The 12,199-nt window shown below is 39.6% G+C and overlaps 1 protein-coding gene across 1 annotated transcript in view; it reads right to left on the bottom strand.

Annotated features, from left to right (window-relative positions):
- Positions 1-763: 763 nt before the first annotated feature.
- polr3b (polymerase (RNA) III (DNA directed) polypeptide B) overlaps positions 764-12,199 on the bottom strand; it is a gene marked incomplete in the record, with an annotated part of 28,720 nt that continues 17,284 nt past the window's right edge. Inside the window, 13 exon segments of the mRNA XM_024281602.2 lie at positions 764-1,076; positions 1,544-1,717; positions 1,790-1,903; positions 2,243-2,409; positions 4,793-4,896; positions 6,670-6,812; positions 6,894-7,011; positions 8,162-8,320; positions 8,391-8,600; positions 9,431-9,558; positions 11,189-11,287; positions 11,673-11,747; positions 11,871-12,024. Of these exon segments, the coding sequence (XP_024137370.1) occupies positions 947-1,076; positions 1,544-1,717; positions 1,790-1,903; positions 2,243-2,409; positions 4,793-4,896; positions 6,670-6,812; positions 6,894-7,011; positions 8,162-8,320; positions 8,391-8,600; positions 9,431-9,558; positions 11,189-11,287; positions 11,673-11,747; positions 11,871-12,024 (1,775 nt within the window).

Below are 12,199 nucleotides of genomic sequence, written 5' to 3'. Positions count from 1 at the left end.
TGGTGCCCTTCCAAAACTATGTCTGAGAAAACAACAGAGTTTTTGATTTTGTGCAAAAATTGCACAATTATATTAAAAAAAAAAACACTGGGAACACTTTTTTTTAAAAAAGTTCAATAGATTTTTAAATTAATTTCTATAATACAAGGCCAAAAAAAATCTTCAGGTGAGTTTAAAGAGGTTTTAAGGTGATGTTAAAACATTTCATAAAATAACCATGCCAGCTTTTCCAAAAACATTTTTGAACAAAGTTCTCAATGTTACTATTTTTGAATTATTTGGGTTGTAGGAACCAAGGCTTCGCAAACAATTTGGTTTTCTATTTTTGCTTGTGTGATATACTACAATATAGTTGCATTGTACAACATTTTTTGTTTTAGATTGCTCCCGTTAAAAATTTCAGCTTCAAATCTTTTTTATACTGTTAAAAATAATGTGAACTAAATTGACTCTTTTAATAATCTACTGAGAAAAATGAACTTTTAAAACAATTTCAAAGCACTTCTATCAATGAATTTTCGTCTCTCTTCTTCAGAGCTCAATTTCAAAGATTTGTCAGAAATTTCTTTTAGAAAGAACTTCAGCAGAGAAACAATGAAGAAATGTGGGAGAACCAAATTAAGGAGTGTAATTAAAGGACGTGTCTATAATAAGATCAAGTCTTGGTTTTCAAAAGGGAGAAAGGAGACAACCAATAGATTCTGGATATTGTCTTTCAAACAGAAGATAGAGGCTGTAAAGAAAAAAACAATGACAAAGTAGCTGAAAGAAATAACTTTGTTTATTATGTACACACTCAGAAAACATCTTTGGAAAAGAGCAAAAAAACTTCCAAACAGAAAAAAACTTCAGTTTCATTTTAGGAACTCAACAGCTTGCTCTAAACTTAAACTTGATCCCTCTCGGGCGTTTAACCGTTCACTCACGCAGACTTTGTTTCTGTTTCTCACTCGTTGTAACGCGACAGTTTGAGTCGAGGGATGATGTTCATGGACTGCAGCTCCTGGAAGAGAAGCTTGCAGGCGTACGGGATTTTCAGGGAGGAGACGTGACAAGACGACTTACAGTAATGACACCTGGAAGACACAAGAGACAAACCAGAAGATCACTGATGAGTATCTCCATGGTCATCCAAAAAAGAGTTCTGAAGACAACAATTTATATGCAGATCACCCAGAAAAATCTGGATAAAGTATAAGGATGAACAATTCTAGAGAAAACTGTTAAATATTAGAAAACTTCTGCAACTCTTTTAAATCCTCAATTCTATTCTTAAATTTGAAGCTAATCAGAAAGTAGCAGTTCATAGAACAATAACTAAAATATCTAAAAAGACAAAAAAAAAAAATGTCCATACCTGATATGTATTCTTTTGATAGGCAGATGAGTGGATTTAGCGAAGCTAACTTGAATATGCACCTTTCTTGTAAGGATAAGTTCTGCAAAATTCTCTCTCCTTTCATCTGACTTCATGTCAAAATCCTCAATGTCTTCAGAACCGGCAATAGCTCCGCCCCTTAGATCCGTTTTTAGGTAAACTCACCACCCGGAGTATCCAAGCAGGCCACACTGTCCACAAACATCCACCTCGAAGGCGTCACTGGAGATCATGAGGCGCTCCAGCAGTAGCATGCTCGCCCCGTAGCCGATCAAACAGTCGCGCTCCATCTCCCCCAGACGCAGACCGCCGTCTCTGGAGCGTCCCTCTGTGGGCTGCCTGTTGGTGCCGCGTGAACATTAGGAGATGTGATCTTACCGGCCTGGAACAGACTCTTTGGGATGAAATTACCTGGTGAGAACCGCTCTGGGACCCCGAGCTCTGGCGTGCATCTTATCCAGAACCATGTGCTTCAGCTTCTGGTAATAGACCGGCCCAAAGTAGATGTAAGCCTCCAGGGGTTCCCTGGAAAGTCACAAAAGACATTTATTAATTCATTTTTTTGGAACTCAAAAACTTTGCTGAGAATAAATGTTTGGCTTAAGTATGAAAGTTTTTTTTCTCACTTTTAAGATCTAAAAAATGATCTAAAAACAATTGTTTACATTACATAAAAGTGCATAAACAGACAGAATGTTAAGCTTACAGTACTTGTGCACATGAAACATGTTTGAGAACATTGTAGTCATGAATCCTACAGATCAAAACTGGAATTATAAGTGATCCTTGTACTTTGAAACAAGCGGAAAAAAACACACACACAACATTAATGGAACATGGTTGAGACTTCTATTTGAGTTTTACCCTGTGATTCCTGAGGTCACATAGTCCTTGCCCTGGTAGTTGTACCCATAACGGATAAGATCCTCGCACACATCCTTCACTTTACTGCCTCCAAAAGCCGTACCATAGTGGAAGCGTCCGTCCAGAACTCCGGCTTTCCCGGCCAGCAGTTCAATCAGCTTCCCCACCTAATTACACCGGGAAAGACAACATAGTCGGGATCCTTTTGTGATTTACATCCTCACTAAGCACCAAATGCTGATGTTACGAGTTTCAATTACACATGTTCCCCCTTCAGGGTGGGAAAAGCACTCCAAGGATGACTGATTTCAACAATTCCACCGGGGCTGCACCCAGAAGACCCCTGACCTCGCCACATAAAAGGAAACACCTACTCTCATATCACTCTCAGGCTACAGAAGCATCCTTTCGAGCCAAACATTTCTGAGTCCCGTCCATGGCAACCGCAGCCGGCAAACACTGACAGCGTCAGCCATAAAGATCCATCAGGCTTTTTTATGTTGGGAGAGACAACAAGCAGCCAGAAGACTCGCCAAGTTTCATCTCAGCGTCGTCCTTCCGTTCAGAGGTGCTGCACACGTCTGATTAACTTCCACATGCTGCTGCAGACACGAGCTGCGCTGGCAGACGTTTCCGCAGCAACAAATATCTGTTTGTGAACGCCGTCTACAGACATGTGCTCTGGACGCTGAAGATAACTGAGAAAGGAGCGGATGATGAGGGTTTAGTCTCAGAGGAGCCGGCTCAAACTTCAGGAGAGTGACTGAGGTGATTCAGGAGCGGCCAAAAGTGAAAACAGAACTAAGATCAGCCGTTTAATTACAGCGGAGCATTTCATCTCCTTCACTGGATAATCAGTGAAAAAAAGTTCAGATCTTTTGAAATTATTGGTAAAAGTCAACAAACATGTTCCCTAGAAATAAGACAAAAAATCTTAAAATCTGAAAAACTTTCTTTAAATAAGAAAAAAATATTCCAAAGAAATTATTTCTATTCTAAAGACCCACTCCAATGAAAATGTGTTTTTAACATGTCCTTGTAGTGTTTTTCTCATAATGGAGGACATGTATAAAATAATTTAAGATTAAAACTGTGTTTCTCAGTATTTTTCTTATTCAAATTGTGTGGGATCAGGAGCAGATACAGAAGCTTGTTTGATGCCTTTCCCTCAATACTCAACAACATCTATGCTGATCAATTTAACAAGGAAAATGGAGGCAATCAAAAAAAAAAAATGTAAAAATAGTAAATCAAATCCTCTTACATATGTGTTTTGTACTCATTTCTACATTTTACGTGTTTTTTTTAATGGCAAAAAAGAAGTACTTAGTTTTAATTCATCACTCAATTCATTCCATAATTTCACACCAAGAACTGAAACAAATCTTGCCTTAACGTTAGTTCAAAACTGTTCAAAGTAATAAAGACCTCTTAATTTATACTGACTAACTCTTAAAGTAAATAGTCACTGTATATTTTGGAAGTAAAATAACTCAATAAACAATTTCTAATACTTTAACATAAACAATGTCCTTTAATTTTAAACTTTTAGACAAAAAAAACAAGTTGTTGGTTCATAATACCCTACTCTGTTAACTATTCTAACAGCTTTTTTATAGTTTAACCAAGGAGTCAGTAGTTGGTTTTCCTGCATTTCCCCAACTCTCTGTTCATTATGAAAGATATGGAGCAACTGATAAACAAGATACTATTTATTTTTGTTTAATCCATCACTGATTTTAAACAGAATACCAATACATCTAGTAACTTTGTGTTTTATGTAATTTATATGAGATTTCTGAGACAACTCATCACCAATTATTACACCTAAAAACAATATTTCTTTAACAAAATTGAACTTCTCTACAATTTAGATATAATTTAACATTTGCTACCTTTCTATTGCTAGAAAAAAAAATATTAATTTTCATTTGGAGATTACTCATGTAATTAAACCTTTAAACTGAACGATTAGATAGCTTTTTTTTTTTGCTACGCTAAACTTAGCTTGGGCTTGTGAGTCACTACAAGCTAGCGGCAGAGAAAGGGTTGATGGGAAATTGGCTGAGGCCAACTTTTGTGCCAATAGTCCCGCCCACAACTCAGAGGCGAATTTCTAATAAGTTCTCGCTGCACTACAGAAAATGTCTTAAAAAAACAACAGGATTTTTTGGTTTTAGCTAAAAACAGCATATCATAATTAAAAACTGCAGGAAAATTTTACGATAGAAAAAAGTATATAGCTGGAGTGGGACTAATTCTAGTCACCAAGATATGTTTTCTAAAACGATGATTAACTCGTTTATGTTCTTAAAATTTCTGCAGCTTTTCAATTGTCAGCACGATCAACGTAATTCCAGTAGATTCTGAAGGAGAAAAGCGGCTTATGCAATACATTCTCGATAAAATTATTTTTCCAGACAGAAAATAAGACAATTTTTCATGAAACAACGGCCTTTATACTCCCTTAAGATTCAGGTTTTGTGGTTAAAAAAAATCTATTTTTTATAAGAAACGGAGAAAACCCCCATGCAGTTTTTGGACTCGTACCGTCATTCTGGAGGGATACCCGTGAGGGTTCATGATGATATCTGGACAGACGCCGGAGTCACAGAACGGCATGTCCTCCTGCGGCACGATGAGCCCACAAACACCTACGGCAAACGCACAAAGTCTGGTCAAATTCAAACCGACAAAAGAAAGAAACTACAAAAAAAATTCTCAAGTTGGACAAACTTAAAGAAAACTCTTTTTTTGTTCATGCACATTTTGATTTTTGTCCCTTTTGAATTAGAACAGAAAGGATTTTATCAAACTAGCTAAATTACAATTAATCATACAATGAGATCCACTTTAAGGGGAAAAGAACCATTTCCGTTCGACTGTTGATGCTTCAATCGGTTTGGGAAACCATTTTGTCGTTGATGTTTGTAGGAGGATCTCTGAAGACCCCTGGCAGAGGACAGCATTTCCACGCTCATGTGGACAGTCTCTTTTGACTGGCATGACGAGGGGGACAAGCTGCCTGCTAGTCAGCAGTTTAAGTGCGAGTGCAAATGTTTGCTGAGGGGCTGAAGCACTCTTCCCTGGCCAGGGTAAACTGATTGTAGACTCATTTGCAAATGAAAAAAAAGAAGAAGAAGAATGAGGAGCAAAGAGAAGGAGAGCAGGAAGTAGAGAAAGGTGCTTAGCTTGACAGGGAGACCAGGATTACGCACCCATGACTTGCAGTTCATTCGGAGGAAGTGAGGGATCAACCGGAGACGGAGAAATTGAACTGGTGCACGTGGGGAAAATTTGCCATTAGGCCGGCGCTCGGCTACAGCTAATGCCTTTACAGGATGCTGCAGCAGGATGCTGAGAGGGAACAAGTGCGGCCATTTAGTGGAAAGTCGTCCAACAGCAGGAAGAAGGTGAAAAGAAAAGAGAAAAAGGCGAGTAAGGCAGCGCCAGGAGAAACTCAGAGAAAGAAAAAAGGCCAAACATCAGGGGAAAAAGGAGGAAGAGGAAAGCGGTGAAGAAAGTGAGAGCTGGCTCCAAGCGCAGACATGCTCTGTGTTGTTTGTTTTGTGTAAAAGTGAATGATAAAAGAGGCATGAAATCAGGGGAGAAAAGCAAGACAACAGCAAGGGTCCAGAGCCCTCCATCACGGCTCATACAGCTCCATACTGACGGCTTCGCACAATGAGACCCAAATACTGACAACCCCTGCACAAACCCCCCCACCACCACCACAGCTGTGTGTGTGTGTGACTGGTTAATAATTAACTTATTCTGCTCCGCTGGTTCAGAGAAGTCACGTGAAGCGGGGAGATCCATCACCACAGCCACATTTATTTGTAATTAAATTACTATTCAAGTTCACTAAAACACTAAAATTTGAGATAAAGTCGTGTTATTAAGTTTTGGGGCCAAAAAGTTTTAATATTTTTTTTTTTTGTAAATTTTGGTGTAAAGGCCAGCTGTCTGTCAGTTGCACATCTGGGAGCTTGAGTCAGGTTAAGCTAACCCCGCGGCGACCCTCATCTTCATCATTATCTGAGGCAGAGGACATTGTCCCACCCCGAGATGACCGCCCAGCGCCCACCGCCCTTAATGAAGAGAGTAAATTATGCATGGCGCCAGTTAGCTTTTTGATTAAAACATCATAGAAGACCTCTTTAGGGGAGGTGCTGCAAAACAATGAAGGTTGTAAACACTTTTTTCTCCCCCCAGTAGCAGCAGAATACTGCAGGGGTGTAATAAATTTGCATAGTCTGGGACAGGACAAAGAGCCAATTAATTGAAAGGAGCTCTTGAGAGATGCGGACGGGGGGCAGTGACAGGAACAGCCGCCGACAAATGGTTTTCCTCTGCTGATACAGTCATTTTCTGCCTTAGAGGTGGAGGCTTTTAGTTCTGACGTGTCAACGCCGTCAGGATTGCACCTTTCTGCCCGTGTCGACTGCTGAACTTGTCTCCTATCTCCGGCCTCCTGGTCTGCCTCAGCAGGATCTTGATGAGGAAGGCATCTTCAGCGTTGGAGGAGATCATGACCTTCTCGATGTACGAGTCCGTGGAGCCTTTATAGCTGCAGACGGAGACGATCATTGAAGATTCAGACGTTTACAGCTGAACAAAAAGATTAATGGTGTCGGGGGCTGAAACTCACCTGATGGGCACGTCTTTGTACTGGGGCTGGCCTGGATGGGCACTGCCCTCCAGTGGTGTCTGAGTGACAGTTGGCATCGACTTGTTCACCAAAATTTGCTTGTTTTCCACTCTTTCACCTGAAGCAGTGCAAACACAGCAAACCACGTTAGAAGTGTTGAAAAAATTTTCCAAAATTTACATAATTCAAAATGACACAAAAAAACTTCAGAAACAACTGAGGAATAAATAAAACAGAACAAAAATGACTTAAAATTAATAAGTAACAGCTTTTAGAACGAGAACATTCCGAACTTCTTTAAACTTTTAATAACAAAAGTAACAAGTTCTTCCATATTTCATGATGAATACAAAAAGAAAAAACATTTTTTAGAAAATGATAATTAAAAAAATGATCTGAAAGGATATTTTGGATGTTTAATAACTTAATAATTCAAGATATTATTAACTAAACACACTTAAATGTTTGTCATCTGAAATGTTAATCGTTTTTGTAATTTAAGATTGGAAGAACCTAAATTTTGAAATGTATTATTAGTAATTTAGGTACAGTGCAACAATTAAAATGTTCATATTGAATTATAATTTTTAGTACTGAATCATTAATTACAAAAGTGATTTTCAAATTGCATGATCAAACTGCAAACTGAATAGTCAATTGAATTACGACTCAAAAAAACTTCCAAATTTTTAATTATGATTCTGCTGTTTTAAATCTGTGTCGTTTTCTAGGACATAGTTTCTGCGGAGCAGCAGGAGTTCATCAGATATGAATTCTGAGTGTCGGGCGCAGAGCAAGCCTGCCACACTTCCCATAATCTATATGTTTGCAAGCTCTCACAATCCCAACGTAACGTTTGCAGTGCAACTAAAATGGTGAGCAACACAACAACTGTCTATCTGTACGGTTTTGAGCCTGATTCCAGGTTGGATGAGGAAAATGAAGACATACATAGATCTATTCGTCTATGGGTGGACGCAGCAGAATGGAGCGAAGCAGGGATCTACCGCCCTGTCAATTGTAGCTTCTTTGCAATTTCCAAACAATAAATTGATGGAAAAATAATCTGTAGTTAAATCATTGGTTGTTGTTAAGTGATTTATAAATAAAGATTAAATTGAAATTGATTAATTCAAATGAATTTAAAAAGCCAATAAAAAGGAAAATTGAGTAATATGGAGAAAAATCTTTAAATAAAATAATAAAAGTGGTGGCTGCAGGAGAGTTTGACACAAAACTTGAGCCTCCTCCTGTCAGCTGGTACTCACCAGGACAGCAAATGCCATCAGCATCCAGGATGTTGTGTCTCCAAAGAGGTTTGCGTGTGACAGCATCCAGCATGGGCCCCATGACTTTGTCAAAAGTCTGGTTAGTGTACCGCCTCAGTGTGCACTTTGTATTTTTGTAAACAAGGCATCGACCAAATCCTGTTGGGAAGCACAAAGGTTAAACCGTAAATCGTTTCTGACCCAAATTAAAATGTTATGAAACTCCCACCTCTGTCAAGTGAGGCTTTGTTGAGAACTAGAGCGTCTTCAATGTCGTAGCCGCTGTAGCTCATCACTGCCACTGTGGCGTTCTGACCCGCAGGGAGCTTTTCAAAGTCAATCAGCTCGATGGTTTTGGTTTTGACCATGGGCCTCTGAGGGTACGTCAACAGGTACATCAGGGTGTCAATACGGTTCCTCTGGTTGTAGCCAATAGTTCCTGGAAACACAAAATAAATGCAAGACTTCTGTAATAAAATACATTGTTTTGTATAATTATTTATGTAGTATTTGATTGAATCTTTAAAGTAAGTAAAGGAGCCCAGTTAGCTCACAGAGGAGCCAGTTACGGCATAAAGCCCGGCCTCCCCGGCAGCTTTGACATTTGTCAGATGCTATTACTTAACAATCAGCCTACAAGCAGAGAGTCTGTGATAATAGGCTCAAGCCACACAACCAGATTTGCACATGTATGGAGCCGGCTATACAAAACAGACAACACAGAGGATATTGGGCCAAATATAGTTCCAGTCAGTGTTTTTGTAAAGATGGGAGGAGGGGAGGAAGGGACGGACGGACGTGTCGCTCTGGGGAGGGGGGCGAGCTCGATTCCTACGAATGCGAGCAGGTCCGTTTGGGGAAGTTTTGGTTACCAAGGAGCTGCGGGTGCACACTCTGTGGTCTTTTGCAGCTGAGCACACTGACCCCCCGAGCACTGCCAGAGCAGACACAATGAATTGCTAATGACACTCTGGGTGACTGGCAGGGAAAGGGCCTCCGCACACACAGCACAATGGAGAACCTACGCAAACGCCCCATGTTTGATGTCCGTGCGCATACACACCTCGACCCACACACACACACATTAGACAAACACTCAATCACACATACAAATGTATTCTGACATGAAGCAGGAAAGCTTTTTTGGGGGGGTGGGGGGGCAGCATGCTGTTATTTCTAATGGCTTTTCACTTGTCCAAACTCTAAACTGAACTTAAAAACATTTCTGATGTAACAATGAAATAAAGTGGTGGCTTTGCTAAGCCTTACCCATGGCCTGCTTGCCCATAGCACACTGGTACGTGTTCCTGGGCGACTGGTTGTGGTGGGGGTAGGGAATGAGGCCTGCACACACTCCGAGCAGCGTGAACGGCTCGATCTCCAAGTGAGTCGTGTCTCTGCGGAAAGATAGAAAGACGGTGTAATGATTGACTCAAACCACCAGGGGGTTTTCTAAAGGCCGTGTCACACTGCCACTATGTACATTTTGCGCATTATTCTCGTTTGTAATTTCAGTCTTTTGTGATACATGTGCGACATACATCTTTCATAAGTGTTTCTTGGGTTCGTCGTTCATTGCTGTGTGCAGATGTCTGTTGAGAGTTTCGGCCGCTAGATTTTTACATGAATTTGAGCCGTTCAAAAGTTTTGGTTGGTTAAGAATTATGCAGTTTATGCAATTATTTTGTAAATCTTACGGAATAGTGCGTGATTTTTGCAAAATGCCTAAGCAAAATTTGGGTTTCCACAGCCCTTCCTCGTATGTTCACATATGTCTAACAAAATTTCCACACACTTACCACTGATGTATAACTTTTCTATTGCGTATATGGCAAACATTTCATGATAAAATTACATAATTGACACAAGAATCACTAATGAATTGAATATAATCAGGCACGGTTCATGAACTATGAGACGGATATATAAATCAACCAAGAGCGGGTCTCTCGAGGAGCAATGCCCAGCACTGCGCGGAACATGGGTCGCAGGTGGGAGTCAGGTACAGTGGGCGCAAATGTATGGTGAGCGAAAGGGGTCAATAATCACCAGAAAAACCAGTTTAAAAACGAAGTATCAACCATTAAAAATGCCGCTTTTAACGCTGGTTTTAAAGGTACGCTATCTTATGTTGTCCCAAAACGGGCATGGAAACTGGACTTTGTGTAAATATTAACAATAGTAAACTTCCAGATGGTGCTAGACATAGACATCAGATTACTAGGAAAGATTTGTTCATCCATGGATTTTTCACAATTTTTAAACGGAAATCAACTGTTTCTGGTGTAGCAGCATGTTGGTTTGGTAATTTGATGAATACAAAAAGAGATTTCTAACTGTCTGAGACAAAGAAAGCTTATTTTTATATTTTAATAGTTTAATATTGTAATACATACTTGTAAAAACAGAGCCAAAAGGAAACAGCAACTACAATCAAAATAATGCTGTTGCAAAAAGTCAGCAAAAGATATAAAAATTAAGCAACTGCTATGCAATGCCATGGAGTCAAACTCACATTCAAGTGCAGTTGCCTTAACCAGTCGACCACGGCAAACATCTGAAACAGCCCTTCAACCATAGAAATTTTATTCAAGCGCAACGGCATTTCCGATGCGCACATGTGACACAAACGGGATAGAATGGCGCTTTTGATGTGCAGTTTGCACGTGATAGTTAACTTGCTTTTTACAGCCATTTTGGGACAACACAAGACGGCGTAATTTATGTGCTACGTTTAAAACATGCATAAAAAGCTGCATTTTTTATGGCCGACACGTCGTTTTTGACGCTGCTTTTCCTGATGATTATTGACGCCTTTTGCTTGCCATACAGATACAACTCTAAACGTGCCTCAGGCTCATCTCACGGATCTCCCGAGCTGCAGCTCCCGCCGGGTGTCGTTCCCCCGACTCTGAATGTGTAGGTGAAGAAATTTAGTGAAGCACAGGTTTACGTGTTCTTTGGGTGGTTTATTTGTACTTCTTTCGTGGTTTTGTGCGTGACACAGACATTACAAGTACAACTCACTTGTTGATCATGTGTTCATAGAGAGCAATCTGACAGTCGTTCTCCTCGTTGACGTCTAGATACTCTACCAGACCTTCATGCAGAAAGTCCTCAAAATTTCTGATGAATAAGATAAAGAAAAGATTAAATCAGTTGTTTCAATGATTGTTTTTACATCAGATCCCATAATGAAGCTTTGAATTAATAAAGTTGTATTGTTTTATCACTCACTTTTGTACAAATCTAAAGTTTAGATTGGAACACAGCAGCAATTAAAAATCCCTTAAAATTAGCTACACTTAATATGATTTTGTATCAATCTCAAACTATAGTGCATACATCATTATTAAAGCCTCCATGAAAAGCTTTCTATGCACAAAATTGGTTTCCATTCATTTGCTAAATATTTACAATCCAGAAACTTTATTTCTATTGATTTTCTACAACAATTCTATTTTAAAAGGGTTATCTGTTAAAAAAAGAGCTCCTTGTGACAAAAACTCACCTGTAACCCTGAGAAAGATCTTCAATGTGTTTGCTTTTCACCATGGGCTGTCCCTTCTTCACTATGATGTACGGCCTGCAGCGTCGAAAGCGCGGGAGAGTTAAATGAAAAGTCTTTGGAGTTTTGTTCTGAACTAACACTTTGATTTTTATCAAGTTAACCGTTTTTATGTGACGAATCCTTTCCCAGACTTCTTACCTGCAGAGTCGTCCTCCATCTGAGGAGATGTACACGCAGCGATCGGTCAGGTTTGTGGAGATGGACACAAACTCGTTGATGAAACCGGCCCTGCGCATGAGTCTGAAAGTGGTGACGAGTTTGTGGTGATTTCTTATCACGCCGAGGATGTTTCCTGTAACAAAGATTTGAACATTTCATGCAACTTTTATAAACCTCACATTTACAGCTCTGAAACTAAGACACATATTAATACTAATGCTGTCATGCAATTATTTTCTTGGGGTGATTAATTAATCATGACCTGTAATTAATTAATCTAATTAATTGATTTTTAATCAAACCTCCCT

The sequence above is a fragment of the Oryzias melastigma genome, linkage group LG6, assembly GCF_002922805.2.
Source record: "Oryzias melastigma strain HK-1 linkage group LG6, ASM292280v2, whole genome shotgun sequence".
In the NCBI taxonomy this organism is placed as follows: Eukaryota; Metazoa; Chordata; class Actinopteri; order Beloniformes; family Adrianichthyidae; genus Oryzias; species Oryzias melastigma.
This window is presented reverse-complemented; position numbering and strand designations above follow the sequence as displayed.